A 23,741-nucleotide genomic window follows, 5' to 3' on the forward strand; every position below is an offset into this window, starting at 1 on the left:
GATATACTGACAGTGAATTGAAAATTACTCTGTAAGACTCGTTACTGATTCTAGTGACAGTCAAGTTCTTGTGTTGTTCAAAATTATGTGCTTTTGAAGCAGGCTGCTAGTAACAAGCATTTAGAAGGCCTGGAGAACTATTGCTCAAGACCACTTTAATAATTAGAGGAAATTCTGGCTCCTTGGAAGCATAGACATTAAAGGTGGCTCAAGACCATTACTCTGTTTTTTAATTTATTTTTTTATAATTGAACAACACTTCATACATATACATATAGTGTTACACAGTACAAGTGAGTTGTTTGACATTTATAATGTGCTATCAAACAGCATTAATGTTTGGTCATGGATTTATTTTTTTTTTAATTTCACAGTAACTTTACAGTGCCCCCATTATACTTCTACTTCTTTTTCATAATCTACTTTACTGTTACAATGGTGACTGCTCATATTAAATATGATTGATGTTTCAGATAAGGAGGCTGTTGTTTGCACAGGTAATTCTTTCTCTGTTTGATCAGTTTCAGGCAGTACTTTCTGTTCCTTACTTGGCTCTTGGCTTTGATGCCAATGAGAGGTCATATCCTTAATATTGTCATCTTGGGCACACAGCTCTGTAATTCCACCAAGCTGCTCTTCAAATCTTTTGCTTCCAAAACTTTTAATTTCCTTACAGGAAAACATGTCAGTTCAACTTTGTTACACTTCACATTTTTCCATGGTTGTTCATGCCCCATCTGAATTGGCTTTATTCCCCACCCCTGGGGCCTCCACCATAGTTTGATATCCACTGTTTTAAAGGGAGGTGAATTAGAGCCTCTTGTTTACAACGGTTAGCTCTGACTTTGACAAATCAGAATTTACCTTCATTCAGCTTTGATTAAGCAGATGTGCTTCAGGGAGACAGTAGAGACACTGTTAATGTACATATTAGATCCCACCACTCAGAGCAAAGCAGAACTCATGTAAGAGATCGGTGCTAATGAATCTTTGCATATCTGTTTTGTCGTCTGTTTTTCAGTCCTTCGTCGCATTAAAGTCACCTTTCTAGACACTATCGTCCGCATCGAGCACCAGCCCTTGGACCTGGAAACAGGCGTTGCCTTAGAAGTGCACATTAAAAGGTGAGTTCCTGCTTCCTTTTTCCTAACGGAATATGAGCTGCAAACAGGAAAAACTAGACCTGGTTTTCACTGAAGGTTATTTTACATACTTACAGTTACAGCCTCATTGATACTACAGTTAGAGTAGTAACAACATTTCCAGTAGTAATGGAAACACTTTTAAACACATAAATGTATAACTTGTGCTTCAGTAGTTCACCTGACAGTAACTTTACTTGCCTTTTAGAGTCACATTGTCTTCATTCAGTGTATTAAAGGGAGCAATATGTGTTTGTGTGTTTATTTTTCTACATTTACGTTCACTAGAAATTCCTGAAATTTGCAAATGAAATAATAGTAGGCTTACTTGGAATTGATGCTTAAGTGGAAAATTAAGCCGTAGCTATGCTGTAGCTGCAAACCCCTCTGAAACCCTACGTTGTAACCTGGCGTGCACTTTGATGTGTGTCGGTACAACACAGCCGGTGTGATTGGTCTGTTCAGTACTGTTGATACCTCCTGTGCACTTCTGGCGACTTTTTCCCTAGATTTGCATTTATCAGTGACAGAATAATAATCATAGCACCAGTTTAAGGACTCAAAAATGTCAGCAATTTCACAGAAGGTGATAGCTGAAACGGTCAGAATGGATGTGGAGGAATGAACAAGCAAAACTTGACAGACAAAACTGACCACAACAAAGAGCGTATGCCCAGGCACATGAAAGACTGGGACACAACCACAAGGTTATTAACACATAGTGCACCAGCACAAGGATAAGTGGTGGCAACAGCGTCGGCCGCTTCCAGAGTTACGTCGTAGGTTCTACAAAGATTCCCCACAGAAGTCAGAAATCAGGCCCTATGATCGTAATCCGCAGCTTCAAGAAAGCTCCAAATGTGTTCACCAATAGTGTCATATTTTAACCTTCTATCTAACTGTAACATTACCAGTATTCGGCTGAACAGTGGCTACAGATAACTGCAGCCTGTGCTTGAGGTGTTGTCAATAATAGAGTGTCTGTGACCGTGACATTCATTGATGACTATGGACACTAATGAGTCACTGATGCTGCGTATGAAACACCAGAATTATATATAGAGAGAGCTGTTCCTAATAGTTTGATGTATTCGTGCTGCATTGTTGACATAACATTGGAACCATTTCCAACTGCAGTAGTCAAGCATGGTTAAATAAAATGCACTAAACCTAGTTTAAAGCATAAAATACTCTTTCTGTTTTATTATTACAAATGACCCCCAATTTTTTATTTTCAGATAGATCTTATAACTTTAAAAAATCCTTAATCCAAGCCTAAGAAGACAGGAGAGGATGTAAGTTGTCATAATCAAGAAAGTGTTTTTAGCTCTCAGGCTACTTTTAGGCTGGCTGGACTTTAAATGGGATAAATCACAGTACTTTTTAAATTTCCAAAAGTTGAATCTGTTCATCTGGACGTAGCGTTTTTGTGGGAGAAACGTTTCGTCACTCATCCAAGTGACTTCTTCAGTCTCGACAACGCTACGTCCAGATGAATAGATTCAACTTTTGGAGATTTACTTTCCTGGATGATTGAGAATGCATCAGGATACTTTTTAAATTATTTAAACTATAGTTGCTAATATTTTTTTGACAATCGCAAGTTATTATCTGAAAAGGAAGGTAAAGATTACTTTAAATAGACTTGGATTACAGTATGCTCATTTTTTTTAAACCTCAATGCCCTGCACACGTCTTTCTGTGTCCCTCATATGTCATGACGTTATTGGCATTTTGCTGTGAGACTGATGACTCTCTGTTGTCCTGGCATATTGACAAAGCTGCACAGGTTGAGTTTTGCTGATCTGTGATCAGAGGCCACAAGGGCAGAACTGATTCAGGTCAAGTGAGGCATGTTACACATGCAGTGTTTGTTAAACAGGAGCTTCTGCTTCAGCTGTCCTGGTGCTGAAGGCACTGATCGTGTAAGTGTGTATTTCTGGTCAGAATATTACGTTGGTTATCAGCATACCATTAATTACACGACTGGTGTTTTGTCACATTGAAACCAGTTTGCAAGTGTAATGTCTTCCTCTGTTTCCACCGTTATTTTCTTCTCACTTAAATTTGCTGTTAGCAATAAATGGTGTACATTTCTGATTTTGCCATGTTGTTCCAGGCTGGAGTATTTCGACGAGGCAGTGCGCGATCCAGCCAGCCAGACTGCCGTGCCTGTCGACATCCACCAGCCACCCGCCTTCCTGCACAAGATCCTCCAGCTGAGTGCTGTTCAGCTGTTCTATGATAGCAATGGCATAGTACAGGTGATGGAGACCACGCTGCCTCAGATTTCTGTATCTTTTCTATTTTATTTTCTTTATTTCTTTTACCTTTAGATTTTTTTTTTTGCAACATTTTTAGTTTTCATTTGGAATACAAGTAATCAGACTAACAAATGTGGACAGCTTTGGGGACACGTTGCAGATATGACACAGACATGATCTGCTGATTTTTAATCTGAGACTATAAGATCAGTTCAGACAATCTGACTGGAGAAAGTCTGCAGCTTTTTAAAAATGTCTGACTTCACAGCTTTACAAACAGGATGATTTGTCTTTTCTTATGTGAAGTGTTGTCAGAAAATAATGTATTAAAGTACAACTTCCATAATAATGGTATGTGATACCTAGGGAGGACAAAGTGGTGTGGATCTGCTTTTTCTTTAGAACTGAATTATAATTTACAAGTGGCATTGTGTGAAGAAGAAAATGTTCCTGACTTTCATCTCTGTCTTCATTTGACAGGGTACTCCTGAGGAGGAACACACAGATTCAGCCATGGCTAGTGAGGGAGAGGAAGGTGAAGGCGACGATGATAAGAAGGAGGAGGAAGAGGAGAAGGCCAAGCCACAAGTTGCCCCTCTATCTCAGCCGCTCCTTATAGGAAGCTCCTCCGGTTTCATTGAGACCACCGTCAAGATCAAACAAAACGACATGCTGCCCGGACCAAAGGTGCATGAAGCTCTCTCATGCACACCAAGAAATGCAAAAACACAACTACTGTCTCAGGCTGACTTCTCTCTCTTTTCTTTCTCTCCGATTCTTAGCTGGAGTTGGATGGGAAAGTGGGCTGTGTCCACATGCTGCTGTCTCCTGATCAAATAACCCATCTGACAGACCTGCTGGCAGCCCTCTGTATAGACACTGGTACAGAAAAACGGGCAGTGTGATATAAACTAATTCATGGCCAGTTTTATGATTATGCCATGACCTAAAATAGTCTGTACCTTTATAAGTTAAAGAATGCCATTTTTGTCAGCTGACTCTAGGTGAAAGCAGAAGACTGGTTGAAGCATAGTTAGGTAATTGGGGGTATAGTAACATAAATAAATGATTTTAAAATTAAAGTTTTCTCTGTTTCCCCTTTATGGTCATGTAGGTTAAAAAGTATTGCCCTCGCTCATAATATTGCACCTGAAATGTATGATCCTCTGAACCATAAAGTAGTACGGGCTCACAAATTCAAGCAGTACATTGTACAGCCCCATAATGTGATAACGTCTCTGTCCTTAAACACCTACACTAGTCTGGCTTCTCCTGCTGCAGCCTGGAGCTAAACAATAATGTCACAGATATTTTTAAACGCCTCCTAAATGTGAGGTTATACACATGGTCTGTTTTCTTTTGAACCATTTTAATCAGATATTCGCTCCTCTATTATCCAGAGCCAGAGACCAAGTGCGGCAGAGTGCACAGTCGTCCGTTAGACTCGGATGACATGCGAATGATTGAGGAAGACCTCGGTAAGCAGCTCGGCTCCAGTCCCAGAGACGATGAGTGGGAAACTGAGCCTGACCTCGAGTCGTTTGTCACCGGCATGGAGAATGGAGGTACACGGATCAGTACAAGACCTCTTATACTGTGTCTGCTTCAAATGCATCCTAACATCAGGAGGACTGTTAAGAATCTGCATATTTAATTAAAAAGAAAAAGCCAAGTAAATTGTGAAGCATGAGTTGATTTATTTTGGGATAGTAAATGGTGTTTGTTCCCAATATCTTAGCTCGCAATTAATACACAGTTTCCTTTGATAGTGTCATTTAAAAAAGATACAGGACACCAGTCTGGTGTTTGATTGTGTGAGCCACAGAGAGTAGTCTGGTATTTTAATTTTATGTCCTATTCCTGAAGGTGTGTAAAACTGCTGCTCCTTTTCTTACAGGAACATGACGTGAAGAAGTGTTTGTTTACATTTCAGTAATTAATCACTCGGTGTGTCTGTATGTGTCTTCCTGCAGAAATGTTTTACTCTATGGGTCCTGCTGGGATGACGAGCAGTGTGACATCTGTCCGCTCCGGCAGTGAGCTGTCAGACAGCGACATGGAGTCTTCCACACACAGTCTAGCCAGCTTCGCACAGCCGCTGTCTGCACAGGTACACAGTGTGTGTGTGTGTGCGTGCGCGCGCATATTTCAATTTCTAACAGATGCCTGATTGTTCTAAGGTCCAAAAACTGTCAGAATAAATTTCTGGTTGATCTGTATTTGTATTGTGTGCTCATGCCATGAAAAGTATAAAAATATCTAGTATGATTTTTTTATTTTATTTTATTTTTTAAACAATTATTTCATTTATTTTATTTTGGGCGTTTCACAGTTGTTAACAAATGCAAAAATGTGTTTTAGCACCAATTGCAAGCACAAAGTTATGTATGTTGAAGAATAGCATGCATTAAACAGGAATTTGTAAATCTTGTTCTCACTTTGACTTTTCCTGCCAGGGCGTCATGAATTGTCCCAGGAGATATCCTGTTGCTGGCTGTCTATCTAGTCTACCCCAGGCCAGCGGCCGCAGTAGAGGTAATGTGGAGTGCTAAGTAATGGGTTTATGTTGGGAAGAGGGACGGGTGGGATATGTGTAAAATGATTTTGGCGAAAGTACACAGTTGTACATTGTCCGGCCAGAGGACTGAACAGTTTGGTTGAAGCTCACGCTCTACCTGAATACTTCAGAAAAAATGTGCTGCTATTAATTCAGGAAGCTCGAATCTTTTCAGCTTCACAAAAGCCACAAAGTTATTGATTTTTCAGTATTTTCAAGTCTTACTCTTCATTTTGCCTTTGCTATAAAAGGAGCTGAAGTGGTGAAGTAAAAATAACTAAGTCAGGGAGCATCTAATTGGTCTACCTGCAGACATACACCCTGAATTGGGTTTACAAGTTTGCATGTAGGCTGTGTTTAATGGGCAGTCTTGCAACTTTAGATGACCACAAAAAGCTTGCATGTCTGATATATATATATGTACACATTAAAAAAAGTTAGATTTTTAAGAAAGTTGCTGGACTTTTCTGGGAGAAACAGCAAAAGAGAAGGGTGCCAGAAGATGGTGTTAAAATAAGGGAGTCCTGGCATTTGTGCCTATAGAAGAATCAGGAGGTCTAATATAACAAGTGTCATGATTACACTTAGTAATAGAAGCAGTGCCTTAACACTATGACAACTAAATGTAAAGCAAATTAAATTTACTTATAACCTTATATTAAGCAAGAAAGCCTGGCCATGCTTTGTCTCTATGCTGAACTCTCATCTTTGCAGGACGATCACACAGCGGCCAGGCAGAGCAGCTGAAGCCTGACGCGTTGCTGCGACTGACCCTTGGCGGACTCACTCTAACCCTTCTGCAGGAGGATCCACAACCCTCCAGTGCTGACGGAGCCTCGTCATTGGCTCAGGTGTCTAAGGTGTTTTTCAAGGAGCTGACCGCCTTCAAGGACAGCATGTTCAGTGAAAGAGACTTCCATCAACTGAGAGGCGGATTCGCCAAAGCCTGCCCACGCTCAAATCTCAGGTTAAAAAATGCACACATCGTCTTTATTGTGGTTTTGTATGGAAGGACAACGAAAAATACACTTTCATAACCAGGTGCTTGTGATTGATCATTAGATGGTAGTTATATATTTCTTAAGTACTACAAACATTAATGAAGTTAGTCTGTAGGTATTGAGGAGGATGCAGATGTTTTGGGAGGGTTTTTTTTTCTCCTTCTTTCCGACTTTTTGTTGGTCCTGCTTCCGTCCTCTCTCTCAAATTGCATTCACACACAGTTGGTCAAGTTTTCCCACTGAGACCAAGAGTTTGTTTCTCTTTATCGTTCTCACTGCAGATTAACAGGAGCAGCGGTGCAGGTCGCCTGTGAGATGCGGAGTGGGAGACGCCAAAACAGGGCTGTGACCTCTGACCTTTCCTTCAGCAGACTGGAGATGTTAGAGTGCCTCTGGGAGGACGGAAAGCCGGAGTACTGTGAGGTAGATCATCTCTCTGTCAGTCTGTCGAGCTTTTAAACAAAAACAGGCAGTGTTCACACTTGTGTCCGTGCTAAGAATTTAATTTTGTGAAGCATTCACATTAAAGTCAGTGTTTGCACAGTCCAGAGTAAGTTATTTCATAAGAGCATCCAAATACTTAACAAACATCAATATTTAAGGTTTTGAGAAATGGCTGTTCAGACTAAAGTTATTGTAAAATAAAGGAAAAGTGACTTAAATTAGAGTTGAAAATGTCAGATAAGAACTTCACATTTAAGATGACCTTTCCCTATTGTCTGGAAGTGGTACGTTTGTTGCTTCTTTACCACCCCAAGGGAAAAACTACAAATCCAGTCTTAACTCTCCTGTGGGTTTCTCTTTTCAGCTGCTTCAGTTCCAGAAAGCTGGTCTGTTCACAGTTGGAGCTGCAGCCAGACCGTGTGCCCAGTTACACTACAGCCTCACTGAAAAACGCCTGCGTAAGGTAAGCGTTTCTAAACACACGGCCCAGTCTTTTTAGCCATCGAGTAGTCCGCTGACTTAGCCTCTCAAATTGCAAATTATTCTGGGTTCACATTGGAGCCAGGATACCCTGATGGTGGTTATTCAGTTCAAGACTTCCTGTTCTGTTCACCCATCATCGTTTACAAAATATACATTTTAAAAGCAGTGTATCAGGTAAAGTAAAAGTTAAAAGTATATCTTCTGATAATAAAGTGCAATTCACCTTTTAATTACCAAACCACAGTGTGCTCAGAAATATTTTCAGAAATGGTTTAATGGTTCCGTAATGAGTTTTACTGTAAACAAATATAAGTTATATTTATGGTTAGAGATTGGCACCAAAATGATTTCTATGTATTTTTCCCAATGCCAGCTGAGGTTAAAACAGTATAGGTTTGACTCAGAGTCATAGCCGAAATTAGTGTTTGCAATGGAGATCATACACGGGACAAGAAGCAGTTGCATGAAAATGTGAACTCCAGGAAGGACATTTTGATAGCTTAAAAAGAAAAGCATTAAGTATGCGTTTCTTACAGTTTTATTAAGAAAGATTTTCCCTCTTTTTTTTTTTTTTTCCATTTCATATTAAATAAAATTAGATATTTGTGACAAAACAAAACTTTACCCTTTAACTTTTTATGTCTTAAAATATTCAAAAGTTCAAGTAATTTTTTTAATATTTAATAGCTGTATCCTGAAAAATCTGTACTGTAACAATTCCAGTATTTATATATGCAGATTTTTGTGAAGCTCTTCAGAAGGATTGACCGCTAAAAGCCTTACAGTTTACTTTAGCTATTCAAACATAAACATGCGTAATCAACTAAACATTATGTCAAAAACTGATGTGAGAATAGCAACAATTTCTTTTTTCTTTAACCTGTTGTGTGTTCATGTGTTTCTGCAGGGAAAGCAGCAGGTGTTGCGGCGGAGCAGCGTTGTGCGAGTGGAGCTGGCTGAGCTTAGTGCCGAACTGGATTTGGACATCCTCAGCCGCCTGGAGAGCCTCAGCAAAGCCTTCAGCTACTGTCCCAATCAGACGCCTGGACCAGGACTCGTACAGGTCAGTGGAATAGATTTATTCTGTGAAAAAAATAAATGAGGTCACCCAGAGAGTACGAACTGTGTATCGTGTCTTAGGTCCAGACCATACAGAGAGACCTGCTGTTAAAAAAATCCCTCATGGTTACTGGATCTGAGGGGATACTTAATCTTGACATCATTAAAGGCTATAGAGTTTATAATTATAGTAATATGTTGGTAATACAAGCCACTGAGGCTCAGCCTCCAAAAGACTGTGAGCAGAAAAGCATTCAGATAAAACATAACATTAGCAGCTTTGTTCAGAGTCATAACTTTTTACTTTCTGAAGCTCTATGGTTGAAATGCTTCCTAAAATCCATGTTTTTCCTCCTACTGTCCTCTTAGACTCACAGCACCGAGCTCAGCTCCTCCTTCACCCTCCTGTCGCCTCACGCCGTCCTCAGACTTCGTTTCCCCATACCTGATCTGCAGCCCCTCCCAAAGCGTCGGCCTCCAACTCAGAGGGCGGTGCGGCAGGAAACCTTGGTGTTGGAGATGACAGAGTTTGAGCTGAAGCACCAGGAGGCCCCAGACCTGCAAAGTGAGCAGACTACACCGGGACAGCCGTGGGCCCCCTGCCTCACCCAGCTGCTGGAGGCCTCCTTCACCGACCTGCACGGTGGGAACACACACAAGTAGTTGTTACCTCTCAGTGAAGATTCATGACAGGAGGAACCAAAGCTAGATGACTAGATTACTGACCACTGTTTAGCAAAGACAGTCCGATGTACTTTTAGTGTTAAATTTAGTTATTAGGGACTTCTGGAAACAATAAACTGTAACTTTAATTTTAAATTAGCGCTATATTAAAAAAAAGAGACCCGTGTCTTTCTGTACATAAAGTTATGTTATATACAAGTGTCTTTTATAATGAATGCAGACATTTTCATATCTGGCGTTTTATATTGATGTACCCATCCAAGTTGTGTTTTTACCGGCTTGGTTTCTAAGATTATAGTTTAGTTAATAATTCCTTTAGTCTGATATTTAGAACTCAGTTTAATTTCCCAATGTCTTGTGTCTCACCAGGGTCATATGAGGGCTGGGAAGGAGGCTCTTTCCCTTGTATCAGAGTGAGGAAGAACCGGGACACTCTGCCCAGGTTAGTCCTTCTGATCATCAGTGGATCAGTGATTCATAAAAGGAGTCACAGACTCCATCTTATGATGCTCAAGAAGACCATCAGAAGAACACAATAAATGTGTTTTCAGCTATGGGAAGATTATAAAATATAATAAAAATGTCAAGATCTTTAATAAACTGAATTAGCATTTCCTCCTTTTGAGGCTGTGACCAAATTGTCTTCTCTTCAAATATTCACCAGCCCTTTTTTTCAGATACAGAAGCCAAAAGACAATATGTGTAATTCACGAAATTTGAGATGTTGAACTACATGTTTTAATTTTAACTTCACTGTTCAGGAGTCTGGTTCTTTCAGTACCATGAGGAGTAGCAACACTCGTGAGACAACTGAAGGCAAAGCTGATTTTCTTCATTATTCTTTCTCATCACTCATAGTCAGCTTTCCTCACGTCTTTGTGAACAGGATATCAGTGCGTGTGCGTGGAGGTGAGGCTCAGGGCCCAGCAGCTGGTCTGAGTGGCATGAACCCGGGCCTCATCAGGGATCTTGGTGCCGCCTTCTTTGAAAGTCACTGTGAATTCAACGACAAAACGAGCTCTCCTTTTTCCTCCAACCGCACCATGTTTGAGACTGAGGAGGTGTGCTGACACACACAAAAACATGACACATCCCAGTTTATAAACCATCTCAGCCATCCATGTTCCTCCTCGCCTCACCTCTCCTCCCTGTGTGTTTTAGATGGTGATTCCAGCCGACCCAGAGGAGATGCGTCAGTTTCAGGAGCAGTGTGTCGCTCAGTGTCAGTGTGCTGTGGACATCAGCATGCCACTAGCTTATATCCTGCTCCCCAGCAAACAGGCCTTCCAGAGCATCTATAACAGGTATGTAAAAAGTATCACAAGACCACTGCTTGCCCTCCCAGTTTAGAATAATCCAGGTGTCCTTAAAAAATATGGACTCTACTTTTTTAAACTCTTAAGTTTAATATTCAAAATACAAACGACTCTTATAAAGTCTTACAGATGCACTCTACCTGTCTTGACACACAAAAGATTCTGCTGGCTTTAGGTGTTAATAGTGTCCAGTGCTGGATACATTTAAAAGTAACTTAATACATAACATATTACTGCTGATAAAAAATTATGTTGCATCATTACTTATAGATGAACGTAACTCATTAAAGTTTTGCATCACCAGAGATAAACTTGCTCCTACAGTTTGCTCATGAGCGCTGGTTATATGTGCAGAGGGAGTCCAGCCCGAGTGTACTGACTTTAGCTGATTGTGTAGCGAGTTCATACTGCTAGTATTTCTTCCACCACATAACCCAGAACGAGCGTCCTTCATTTCCCTCTGAGCGTCTCGGAGCTGTACTGTTAACGCAATTCTCCGTCTTTGAGGTGCTCGTGTCAAACGGACTTTGCTCGTTATATTAATACCTCTTCCAGCTTTGTTCCTATTTTCATCCTTATTTTGGTCTTAAATCCTGCCTCAGAACTAAAAGTAATTTCCCCTCACCCGTCCCTCTGTCCACAAGGATCAATAATGATCTGTTGATGTGGGAGCCTCCCCCGCCTCCTCCCCCCTCAGCCCACAGCCCCGACCACAGTCGCCATCACCAGGACGAGTTCCAGCTCTGCAAGTCGGCCTTTAGACTGGGTAAGTTTGGCTCATTTGATGGAAAACTTGAACATATTGTAGATTTATTAGACATAATAACCTCTCAGGTCATCTTATATTAAGTATTTTATTATGTTTGGAGAATTTTTCCTTCACTGATGACTAAAATTAAACAGACAAAATGTTTTTTCCTTCGTCTTCTCTCATGCTCTCTCTCTGCTGTAGACTCTGACTCAGAAGAGGACGAGTGTCAGTACTACTTGGCCAGTGAATCATCTGGAAAGTCGCATCCGATGGCTCCTCGTCCCAACCACAATCTGAGCCTTCTCTCCCTCACTGTGATTATCGGGAAGGGTCGCCTCCAAGCCAGGACAGACAAGAAGGTGGCCAGAAGACAGTGAATTTTGTGGATTTTAACTGCATCAGATACTAATTATTAAAACCTTCCAAGATTGTTTCTCTTAAACTACAATGTGTTGGAACTTCTTATTTTTAGCCTTTCAAGTCAGGAGATGAAGATTTAATGACTATAAAGTAGTTGTAATCAGATATCCAACCACATGTTAATGAATGTATTTATCGAAATCTATTCATAGTTACTATTATCATGAAGATGTGTAAAATGCTTTTCCATTGTTAACTGTGTATCCGTCATGTATTGTTCTGCTGACACTGATGTTATTGATTCAGGAGGACCAGAGTCACGGAGAGCTCGTGCTTGATCTGGAAGGGGGGAAGATATTCAGTGTAGCGCAGCACCAAAATGACCCCAATCTCAGTTTCCTGTGTCTGGAGAGCAGACGAGTGGAGCTCTACCATCGAGGTGCGCATTGTGTTATTTAAAGACATTTAGTTTCAGCATGGTGTGTGTTATGCACTAAGTATGCAGTTAACTTTTTCATATGCCACACAAACACAGCTGTCTTGAAGGACACCCCCATCCCGCAGCGGTTGGAAATGCCCAGCTTCATGCCCCCAAAGCACCTGGACCTCACCATCTACCCCACAGAGGTGGGAGTGAGCAGTGTGAGCGGCAGGGAGGGAGAGGTGCAGATGTTATCCACAGCCATCAAAATCACACTGGACCCTCAGAGAAATGTCAAGGCATGTCCTCATATACCCGATAGTGATGATGATGATTGTTATTGTTGTTGTTTTGGTTTTTTATTTCTTGTTCTCTTCACAGGAGTTCCTCGTTGCCTTTCGCCTTCAAGGTGCCACCATGCGACATTACATGACGCAGACTAACCACAGTTGGCACGAGCAGGTAAGAAGCTGAATGAATCGCGCTAAAGAGGCACAGCGGTGCAATGGTTTGTCTCCTAACAGCAAAAAGGTCCTCAGTCTGAATCCACCAGCTAGCTGATATGGAAGCCACTGAAAACAAAATAGCATTTTGCTGAATTTGAAATCTAGAGAGCTAGCTCACTGGTTAAGCAGGCGACCATATCCCATATCCATGCAGCAGCCTTTGCTGCGGCTCTTTATGTGTTGTTACCCCTCCCAGTCTCTTTCCTGTCTATCTTTTTCTGTCTAAATCAAACTAAAATGTTTAAAAAAAAACTTCTGAGGAAGTCAGAATTTTGACTTGCGGATGGCAAAAAATATATATTTTTCTGTGGGGGGAAACAAGCTTCTGTAGGCTTTTTGTGTGGAGTTTCCATGCTCTCTGCATGCCTTAATAAGTTCTCTCCAGGTCGTGCGGCTTCCTTTTGCAGTCCAAAGACATGCATGTGAGGCTAATTGGTGATTCTAAAATGGCAACAGGTGTGAAAATGAGCATGAATTTGTCTTCTTGTTCTCTGGGTTAGCCCTGCCATGGACTGGCGACCTGACCAGGGTCTACCTGCATCTCACCCCTTTGACAGCAGGACAGGCTCCAGCACTGCTGCAACCCTGAATCCTGAATTGGACATTTCGTTAAGAAAATGAATGGATGTTTTTGCTATTCAATTTTGAAGTATTTGGATTAGAAATTTCAGCTGTCATAGAGAAAAAATGTCAGATTTGCTGTTTTGCAATTCAGGAAATATCTTTTTCTTCCTACACTGCTGGTTTTTGGCATTCTACATTCTACAAAAAGAAATCTGTACAGATTTCTTTTTTCTTTTTTTTTGAACTGGTTAAAAAGGACTGAATAGAAACTAGACTAACACATTATTATTGTATTTATTTTTTTAGTGAGACATTTTTCCAAGTACTTGGAGTAAACACCTTCTCTCCTGCCCTCCCCTCTGGGACACTATCATAAAGAAATGACTGCTTTCAGTTCTAAAAACATTCCCTGCTCAGACTGCAAGTTTTTCTTTCTTGAGTAGAAATAATGCCAGCTAAATGTCAGTTTAGACTCTGCTATAGTCCCAGAGCTCCTTCCATCGTGAAAGAGTTTTATTCTTCTATCACTCTCCCTCTTTGCTTTTATTGGCTCTTACAACAACAGGACGCTTCTTTTGAATCAGAATCAGAATGGGTTTATTGCCAGATGTTGAGGTTTACAACATTAGGAAATTGCTGCGGTGCTTCAGTGCAGACAATAAGAATTAAAGTGCTATGTAGAAAGAAAGATATGTGCATGAGATATATACATGAGAATAAGAATTATGAGTGCTACGTAGAAAGATATATACATGAGTGCAGGTGGTGATCAGTGCCAAACATGAAATGATGCAGTGACACAGCGTAGGGTCATGTGTTAGTGGCGGGGACAATCATGTGGTTATTGTTCATGTGTCCAACAGCAGAGGGGAAGAAACTGTTCTTGTGGCGAGAGGTTCTGGTGCGAATGGACCGGAGCCTCCTGCCTGAGGGGAGCAGGTCAAACAGACTGTGTCCAGGGTGAGAAGGGTCAGCTGAGATCCGGGCTGCACGCCGCAGTGTCCTGGAGGTGTACAGGTCCTGCAGAGATGGGAGTCTGCAGCCAATCACCTTCTCAGCAGAGCGCACAACACGCTGCAGTCTCTGTTTGTCCCTGATAGTGGCTCCAGCGTACCACACGGTGATGGAGGAGGTGAGGATGGACTCGATGATTGCAGTGTAGAATTGCATCATCGTCCGTGTTGGCAGGTTGAATTTCTTCAGCTGCCTCAGGAAGTACATCCTCTGCTGGGCTTTCTTGATGACGGAGGTGATGGTGGGCTCCCACTTCAGGTCCTGGGTGATGGTGGTACCCAGGAAGCGGAATGAGTCCACAGAGGTGATGGGGGTGTCAGTCAGGATGATGGGGGGGAGTGGGGCTGTGTGCTTCCTGAAGTCCACAATAATCTCCACTGTCTTCTGGGCATTCAGCACCAGGTTGTTGTGGCTGCACCAAGACACCAGACGTTCAACCTCTCTCCTGTAGGCAGACTCGTCCCCGTCCGAGATGAGCCCAATGACGGTGGTGTCATCTGCGAACTTGATTAGCTTGACAGACTGGTGGGTGGAGGTGCAGCAGTTGGTGTACAGGGAGAAGAGCAGAGGAGAAAGAACACAGCCCTGAGGGGAGCCGGTGCTGATGGTCCGGGAGTCCGAGACATTCTTTCCCAGCCTCACGTGCTGCTTCCTGTCCGTCAGGAAGTCAGTGATCCACCGGCAGATGGGATCAGGCACATTCATCTGGGAAAGCTTGCCTCGGAGATGGTCTGGAAGGATGGTGTTGAAGGCAGAGCTGAAGTCCACAAACAGGATCCTGGCGTAGGTTCCTGGGGAGTCCAGATGCTGCAGGATGAAGTGTAGGGCCATGTTGATGGCGTCGTCTACAGACCTGTTGGCTCTATATGCAAACTGCAGGGGGTCCAGGAGGGGGGCCGTGAGGGTCTTGAGATGGGAGAGAACTAGGCGCTCAAATGACTTCATGACCACAGATGTCAGAGCCACGGGTCTGTAGTCATTTAGTCCAGTGATCCTAGGTTTCTTGGGGACAGGGATTATGGTAGAGGACTTGAAGCAGGCAGTGCTGTGTTGAGTTTCCACAGTTACTCTGGTTCTCCCAGCATCCAGCATTTCTCTAATCTGTGTGAAAATGGCTGAAAATAGCTACCAGGAAAACACAGGCTCTGTCTTACTCTAGTTTTGGAAGCACAATTAAGCCCTCATTTTCTTCATTTTCTGCACCATCAGTCTAAACACTGATGCTGTTATTATTTTATAGCCACTATCTTGTGCAGTTAACATATAATTCACGATTATACATTAAGAAAAAACGTTTAAATTGCTGCATCAGGGAGGTTGCAGGCGATTTAGAAAGTGCTGTAATCACTGATGTAGATGTGGTTTAGAGGAGATGTGTGGGGGAAAGAAAAAAAAAACTTGGACTTCACAGATTGATTATACAGGTCAGATTAATTGCACTGCAAATGTTTCTGTACAGGAAATGAATAAAAAATCCAGACAGCTGAAAACGGCTGCGAGTGTGCTGGCAGCTGCTATTAGTCTATTACCGGCTCTGCCAAAAACAACTTTTTGCTCCCAGAAATAATAAATAAGTATATGTTGTTACACCGTAGACAGGAAAAAAATATGATTTAAGATGGAAAATTACATAACTATAATGAGCTTTATCCTGCAGAACGTGTAAATGTGGTAATTAAACCGGTAGTTAAACCATTTGGACTGAAGAGAAAAATAAAAAGCGCACTCTACACAAAGAAGTCAAATAAAGTGGATAAAGTCTAAATTTACTTCATGACCTGCAAACTGTTCCAGCTGGTTGACTTCCTGGATGTCATCGACGATCCTATTCTGGGATACACCGCGCCGGCCGTCATCACTGTCCTCCACACGCACCTCGCTACCTGTGCTGTTGACTATAGGTATACACCCAAAAGAGAGGTTTTGTAAAATAATGTGGGCATGGATTTTGTTTTTGTTTTTTCTCGTTTTACACCCTTGTTTCATATCTTGTTTCTCAGACCCCTGTATCTGCCCCTGCGAGTGTTATTCACAGCGGAGTCCTTCTCTCTGTCCAGTAATATCATTGTTGACACTGCCACCTTCCACCTCAGGTACTCGACATAAAGATTGTCCATTAAAACGATAATCAAAAACGTCGCTGTCAGTTTTTGTCACAGTGTATGAATCGTTGGGAGACCTTTGTTCATTTTTGTTATGTTGCGGTCAGATTCATCCTGGATGATTCTGCTCTCTACCTCTCTGACAAATGTGAGACTGAAACAGTGGACTTGAGGAGAGGTAAGGTACTTCAGATGCCTTTTGGAGCTGTGTAAAAACAGGGGTTTGGTTTGGGTTTCCTTTTTGGATTTTATCTGTTAGAGTTATTCAGGACTGTGTGCTGAGGAACTCCAGTGAAGCTTAGATGAGAAGTAGCATTTTCTTTTCTTATCTTGCATGCATTAAACTAATCAGTGTCTTGCGATATCAGAAACTAACAGGGGACCGAATCATTGGCCATGCTGTTCAGAATGACAGATGACTGAACAGTGAAAATGGTTATCCCAAGTTTGGCGGTCTAGTATTTTTAACATGAGGCCTGTGAGACTGATATTAGAGCTGTTTAAGAGTAATTTACCACCCTCTGAATGGTTTTGGCCTTTAAAGTGGTGGATCACAAAAGAGTATGTGTGAGCTCTGTATGATGTTAAAGGGAGGTAGTACCCTCAGCCAATCAGAAGAAAGTAATCTTGAAGGGTGGAAAAGGGGGTTAAAATGGTTTGTTTCTTTATTGAAGCTCAGTTTAACATAAAGATTAAGATTTTGAACTGTTAATTATGCTCCAGTAGGGTCCAAGAATAGAAAATAAAAATATGACTGGAACTGGGCCTAAAAGGTCATCTTTATGCTGAAAAGAACAGCTACATCCACTATAATATTGGGAAGCTGAATGGCCAATAGAAAGGTTACTTAATATGTACTTTTTCCAAAAACAGGCATTCTGAAAACTGGTTTGCCAGTTTAAGGGCCTGTCCCGCAGTTATTGTTAGTAAAATAAACAAAAAAATGTGTTGAAATGACTACAAAATAACCAGTTTCCTAATAAAACCGCCGCGTGTTTGTGTCACACAGACTACGTGTGTGTCCTGGACATTGACCTGCTGGAGCTCGCCATCACCACATGGAAAGGCAGTGATACGGGAAAGCTGGTGAGTGCCCACCGTGTGTTTACTTACCTTTGTCTCCTTCACCCTCAGCAGCCGTGAACCACAGCAAGAAAAAAAAAGAGAAAAAGATTACTGCTGCCAGCAAAATATGTGAGCATAAATAAAACATCACAATTTAGCGCAATTATCTTCACAAACCACTAACAAGCACAGGCTACATGTTTATAAATATTTTGTTTGTTATAATGAAGTTTAAATACGATAAAAAGCTCCAGGTAGCAATTTAGGACTATAATCCATTTCAGCTGGGCAGGAAACCAAAACCAGCCACAGTAAACAGGGCCTCCCTCCTCACCGATGCAATTGTCCTATAACCAGGTCAGTGAGGACATATTCAGGGTATAATATGAAAAATGTCTGTTTAAAATCAATTAAAAAATGCTCTAAATGTCTATTCTCAGTCTTTATTTGGGTGTATTTGCTTTGTTTGCCCTTTTTTAATTATTGTTTTCCTTTTTATTAAGGTTTTAAAGTTTTTATGGGCTGTAATTAGACAAAAAAATGTTTAGATCCCCAGGCAATACAGACAAACAAACGAAAGAAAGAACAAGAAAAAAAAAGATGGATAAGAGTCATTACAAGTAAGTTAAATATTCAGATAAACAAGGCATCAACAAAGCATAATAATGCAGCTATAAAAAACAAACAACCTCATCAGCAGCGGCTGTGGCTCAGGAGGGTAGACCGGGTCGTCTACCAATCAGAAGGTCGGTAGCTTGATCTTCAGTTTTCTTTAGTCTCCATGAAGCATCCAGGAGTGTGTGTGAATGATCGGTTTACAAAAGCGTGTGTGTGTGTGTGTGTGTGTGTGAATGAGGCTGGTAGTAAGGAAGTGCATTGAGTGCTTAGTTAGAATAGAAAAGTTATATATACAAGTACCTGTCCATGTTCTTGATTATGCCAAGCTCAGGTTTTCTGTGCTGGAGAAATTGCATGCAGTATACATTTTTAAATAGATTTTTGACTAGAAGTTTTTAAGTTTGTAGAATATTTAAAGGCACAATGAAATTATATTGGGGAAGAAAACTCCCTTCAGTCTTAATTGAGAATTATTGACTCACTGAAGAACATATCGAACGGCAGAAAAAAAACCTAAATCCCTCTGATGTAAATAATAGAATTAGTAGATACATTTATAGGAAAACACCCAGAAAGTAAAATGAAGGATGGGGATATGGATGATGTATTTGAGAAAATGTGAAGTAGAAAATATGTCATGAAAAGGAATCTCTTTTATTTTCTTTCTTGTATTAATTTACTATAAATTTAAAATGAGATACACAAAAAAAGTAGATATGTACAACATTAATATCTGGTAATAAATTAGAAATAAACTATTTCTAATGCATACAAATATATGCATTTCTTATACCCCACCTATCCTTTTCCCCTTTATAGTATTTCTATAAACATGACTTTTAAAAGTTGTGATTTTTTTTCTCTTTTATGTATAGATTGAGGTTTCACAATGAAAAATTAAGTTAATACGTAAATAAAAAAATTATACATTTTAAGGATTAAAAGATGTTAGAGGTTAAGAGGATTTGATTTAATGAAGTTTCTGAATAAACTCTGCCCACAATAAAACTCTTTATTTCTGTACCATTACACATTTTGTTAACATTTTTGACAAAAGTTCTCTCATCTCTCTTATGATCTTCCCTCTTGTGTTCCCACTGCCATTGTCCTCTCTTTATTCTGCAGTCCCAGCCGCTCTTTGAGCTCCGTTGTTCCAACAATGTGGTCCATCTGCACACCTGTGCAGATTCCTGTGCTGCCCTCGTCAATCTGCTGCAGTACCTGGTCTCTCAGGGCGACCTGCACCCGCCGCCACGGCACACCTCGCCCACTGAAATCGCTGGACAGAAATTACCAGTAAGGCTGGTGAAATGTGGAGTGTATGATGTTTACTTTAAAGATGTGATAAAATGGTCCAACATACCAATGTTGTTGTGTTGTTATGTTGTGTTATTAGCTGTCAGAAAGTCCAGCGTCTATGCTGCCCTGTCCTCCCGCTGAAACCGCCGAGATCAACCAGTACGACCTGGCTGACGCCTTAATCGACACGGAGAAGAGCCACAGAGAAGAAAGTTTAGAACCAGGTACTGCAGAGTTGCTCTGTTTATAACCCCTGGGATCATCCTGACAGACTATAGTTAGGTAAAATTATCCTGTTCCCATGTGTGTAGACATGCTTCACTTTACACACAGGAGATAACTTAAAAACTTAATTCAGTTCCTTTTTTTTTTTTTTTTAAATGATATTGTTTGAGTGTCTGAAAACCCCAAAAATTCTTTAGTGGGAACAGTGGCATTCTTTGTATAACAGGAGGTATTATGGTCTGTATAGAGTACCAGTTTGCTAAATATTTACATCTGATTCTGTCTGCTTTCATCCAGGTTCACCTTCAATGCCGAGAAGCTCCCCCGTCTCCGTCTACCTGTTCCCCGATGAAGCCTCAAAGCACGGCCCCTCTGTCCTTCAGGGGGAGCTTGACGGGCTGGTTGCCACAGCGACAGAGGCGCAGGCAGATATGATGTCAGAGGAAGGCTCCGAGGGCTCCACCGACAATGACGACTTCTGTATCCTGGAGGCTCCCGGCATGGGCATCCCTGTGAGGGTCCCCTCTTAGCTTTCACTTCCCTGTCACCTCTCATTCATGAACCCATTTCAGACTCTGCGCTCACTCACAAAATGTCTACATGTGTGTTTATTACAGCCCCGGGATGGGGAGCCCACGGTAACAGTGCTGTGCGAGGGGCCCATTAGAGTGAAGGACAGCCATTTTTCCCGGCCACGTGGCAGCTCAGACCTGCTCCGAGCCCCGAGTCGCTTCCCAGTGCCTCAGAGTAGGGTAGTTTTACGGGAGATCTCTGTGGTCTGGCACCTTTACGGGGGAAAGGACTTTGGAGGCAGGCCTATGTCTCTGCATGCTCAGAACGTCAACAGGTAACAATGCACATGAATTCTTTCATGCACAGACACCCATGGTTATCATATAATTAATTATATAAATATTAAATAACTGAAACATTAGTATGGTGATTGGTCCAGTCCATACAAGGTTTTTGAAACTTTTGTGTACATAGTTTGTCAGATTTATAGTTTTTGTTTTTGTTCTCCTGTGTGTGTGGGTGCACCTCTCTGCAGAGGTCGTTCAGTGCCCGCTGGCGTCCGTGGGTCACCTTCTCGCTCCGCCCCCTCCTCTCGACCGCAGAACTCTTGGCGCTCGGCTGGAGGCGTCGGCCGTCAGCACAGCCTGCTGATGGAGATACAGCTCACCAAGGTACACTAATGCACTGATATCACTGGTTTGAAAATGTACGTTTTTTTAAATACATATTGGCATACAGACATATATCACTGTACCTCTGTCTCAACATGTGTCTCCTGTTTTGTCCTCCAGGTGTCGTTCCAGCATGAGTCCTACCCGGTGGCAGTAGCGGGGCAGGATGGGGAGGGGTCAGCAGCACCTGTGGTCGGGGTTGGTCCCGGTGGTGAGCAGCCGCTCTCCAGGCAGGTGTTCATCGTCCAGGAGCTGGAAGTTCGAGACCGACTGGCCTCCTCACAAATCAACAAATTCCTCTACCTCTACACTAGTGAGAGCATGCCCCGCCGAGCCCACTCCAACATGGTGAGACAGAGAGACGGAGGGTCTTTGATTAGAAACTGAGTTTTCTGTCGTGCACAGCATCTGACTTGGAGTCAAACCATCCTGATGTTGTAAATCTTTACTTACTTTGTGCACTTTCTATTTAGCTTAGCTTTAATGCAGTTAGGGACACGATGAACAGACTTTGAATGATAGTACTCATGTGGTGTGTCATTTTTGTAGTTGACTGTGAAGGCCCTGCAGGTGTGTCCTGAGTCTGGCCTCGGGGGGCCAGAGTGCTGTCTCCGGGTCAGCCTGCTGCCGCTGAGACTCAACATCGACCAGGTAACTTTTGGGACTGAATACTGAGAGCTGCTCTTGAACCTCGTCCATGAGGTGGTGGCACAAACAAAACAACTCTTACTGCAGAAATTATTTTGAGTACAGGTGTATTAAATCTGTTTGATCATCATAAATGAGCCGTTTCACACTCCACAGATGTTTCTTTGTAGCTCAAAATTCATTCAGTACCATTCATTCTGCTGTTTGTACTGCTCCCATAAAGTCTTCACGTCTTTTCTTATTTTTTTCTGTTTGTTGTGTAGGACGCACTGTTTTTCCTGAAAGACTTTTTTAGTAATCTAGCTTCCTCTGTTAATCCTTACCTGCCTGTGGATCCTGCAGCTGAAGGTGAGCTCTGCCAGGTCTTCTTTCTATCATTCATTTCTTTGATGTCAGATCTGCCGAGCTGATTTTTATGGAGTTGTAGCCTTTTTCTTGTTCATCGTTGTGGCACGATGAATTTTAATTAGCTACAGAGTACATTTAAATGATGACTGAGGTGAATTTTTAGCATGCTAGATTTGTGACCTGTTGTAATTTCTCTGTTTTCAGTGAAGGCAGATTTCTCCCAGAAGGGGTCTGAGGATCTAGAGATGGTTGCTGCTGCAGGTAGTCTTGGACCCGACCTCACAGCTTCTGTGGAAACTACCTACAGTGAGCAGAGTTCCTCTTCTGCCGGCTCCAGCGCCTCCTCTGACCAGCCAATCTACTTCCGGTATGTAGTGACTGAAAAGAGAGTGAGAAATCTAGAGAAACAGAATAAAAAAGAAAGAGCAGAGAATACTGTAAAGACGATGTAAGTTACTAGCTAGGAAACTCCTATGTTACAGATTCCAAAAAAGAAAAATCACCTCTAACAAATTAGCTTAAATAGAGTAACTCAAAGACTAAAAGTTTCAATGATTGATAAAGTTTCCCGCTTCTTGTCTCCACCCTTTTCAGGGAGTTTCGTTTCACATCTGAAGTGCCTATTTGGCTCGACTATCATGGCAAGCATGTCGTCATTGAACAAGTGAGTGGTCATTCAGAGATCCTGTCTACTAATTCAAACAAAAAGCTGAAGGGTTTAAATGATGCGTTTTCACACTTGTTGTTCCTCAGGGGACGTTTGCAGGGATTCTGATCGGTCTGGCCCAATTAAACTGCTCCGAGCTGAAACTGAAGAGGCTCTGCTGCAGACACGGGTAAAAACAAACGAACCAACAAGCAAACATTTCAGTTATTTTTCAGTAATTTGCCCTAAATTTGCTGTTAGTAGTTTGACTTTCTGAGACTTTCTGCATGTTCCAGTCTCCTCGGGGTCGACAAAGTGATTCAGTACGCCGTCACGGAGTGGCTGACGGACATCAGGAAGAATCAGCTGCCCGGCATCCTGGGAGGTGTCGGACCCATGCACTCAGTCGTCCAGCTGTGTAAGTTGCTTTTGTTTTCTGCAAACATTTTTACAGCTGCTTTCCATTATTGCTTGGATTGTGGTTCATACTTCCTCTCTCCTTCATCCTGTCCAGTCCACGGAGTGAGGGATTTGTTCTGGCTGCCTATAGAGCAGTACAGGAAGGATGGACGCATCATTCGAGGTCTCCAGAGGGGGGCAGCGTCCTTTGGTACCTCCACAGCATCTGCTGCTCTGGAGCTTAGCAACAGGCTGGTGCAGGCTATCCAGGTACTCTGAGTGCAGATCATGACTCTTAGTTACAAAGACGTTAAAAGCCTGAAGGTAAAGCACACACATTCCTAATATGCCAATAACTCTTCTGGTGTCTGTGTACCTCTGTGACAGGCTACAGCAGAGACCGTGTACGACATCTTGTCTCCAACACCTCCTCTGAATCGCTACGCCATCACCGAGGGCCGGGCCATCTCTAGTCGACCTCGAAGAGTCGCCCAGCCTGCAGACCTTAGGGAAGGAGTGGCCAAGGCCTACGACACCGTCAGAGAGGTACGTGCCCAAATAGACGCTCTTAAAATGTAGAAAGAGTTCGTGGGTTAGAGGCCAGGGTTAACCAGGGCTGAGGATGAAAAGAAAATATCTGC

General features: G+C 42.1%; 1 protein-coding gene across 1 annotated transcript in view; it reads left to right on the forward strand.

The window, feature by feature from the left end:
- The window catches only part of atg2a (autophagy related 2A), a 30,030-nt gene that overhangs the window by 4,410 nt on the left and 1,879 nt on the right, over positions 1 to 23,741 (forward strand). The window contains exons 4-41 of the mRNA XM_080901250.1: positions 1,022 to 1,124; positions 3,262 to 3,406; positions 3,887 to 4,093; positions 4,189 to 4,288; positions 4,807 to 4,971; positions 5,380 to 5,516; positions 5,863 to 5,941; positions 6,678 to 6,930; positions 7,246 to 7,387; positions 7,773 to 7,871; positions 8,799 to 8,954; positions 9,320 to 9,593; positions 10,004 to 10,076; positions 10,521 to 10,695; positions 10,796 to 10,938; positions 11,595 to 11,716; positions 11,903 to 12,060; positions 12,368 to 12,500; positions 12,597 to 12,781; positions 12,864 to 12,944; positions 16,361 to 16,467; positions 16,567 to 16,659; positions 16,776 to 16,846; positions 17,678 to 17,754; positions 19,477 to 19,647; positions 19,748 to 19,874; positions 20,173 to 20,387; positions 20,493 to 20,722; positions 20,924 to 21,059; positions 21,180 to 21,407; positions 21,609 to 21,710; positions 21,971 to 22,055; positions 22,260 to 22,422; positions 22,650 to 22,719; positions 22,809 to 22,891; positions 22,998 to 23,119; positions 23,216 to 23,370; positions 23,488 to 23,646. Coding sequence (XP_080757376.1) covers positions 1,022 to 1,124; positions 3,262 to 3,406; positions 3,887 to 4,093; positions 4,189 to 4,288; positions 4,807 to 4,971; positions 5,380 to 5,516; positions 5,863 to 5,941; positions 6,678 to 6,930; positions 7,246 to 7,387; positions 7,773 to 7,871; positions 8,799 to 8,954; positions 9,320 to 9,593; positions 10,004 to 10,076; positions 10,521 to 10,695; positions 10,796 to 10,938; positions 11,595 to 11,716; positions 11,903 to 12,060; positions 12,368 to 12,500; positions 12,597 to 12,781; positions 12,864 to 12,944; positions 16,361 to 16,467; positions 16,567 to 16,659; positions 16,776 to 16,846; positions 17,678 to 17,754; positions 19,477 to 19,647; positions 19,748 to 19,874; positions 20,173 to 20,387; positions 20,493 to 20,722; positions 20,924 to 21,059; positions 21,180 to 21,407; positions 21,609 to 21,710; positions 21,971 to 22,055; positions 22,260 to 22,422; positions 22,650 to 22,719; positions 22,809 to 22,891; positions 22,998 to 23,119; positions 23,216 to 23,370; positions 23,488 to 23,646 — 5,324 coding nt within the window. The remainder of the gene's footprint in view (positions 1 to 1,021; positions 1,125 to 3,261; positions 3,407 to 3,886; positions 4,094 to 4,188; positions 4,289 to 4,806; positions 4,972 to 5,379; positions 5,517 to 5,862; positions 5,942 to 6,677; positions 6,931 to 7,245; positions 7,388 to 7,772; positions 7,872 to 8,798; positions 8,955 to 9,319; positions 9,594 to 10,003; positions 10,077 to 10,520; positions 10,696 to 10,795; positions 10,939 to 11,594; positions 11,717 to 11,902; positions 12,061 to 12,367; positions 12,501 to 12,596; positions 12,782 to 12,863; positions 12,945 to 16,360; positions 16,468 to 16,566; positions 16,660 to 16,775; positions 16,847 to 17,677; positions 17,755 to 19,476; positions 19,648 to 19,747; positions 19,875 to 20,172; positions 20,388 to 20,492; positions 20,723 to 20,923; positions 21,060 to 21,179; positions 21,408 to 21,608; positions 21,711 to 21,970; positions 22,056 to 22,259; positions 22,423 to 22,649; positions 22,720 to 22,808; positions 22,892 to 22,997; positions 23,120 to 23,215; positions 23,371 to 23,487; positions 23,647 to 23,741) is intronic.

The sequence above is a fragment of the Rhamphochromis sp. 'chilingali' genome (assembly GCF_963969265.1).
Source record: "Rhamphochromis sp. 'chilingali' genome assembly, chromosome: 13".
Taxonomy (NCBI): Eukaryota; Metazoa; Chordata; class Actinopteri; order Cichliformes; family Cichlidae; genus Rhamphochromis; species Rhamphochromis sp. 'chilingali'.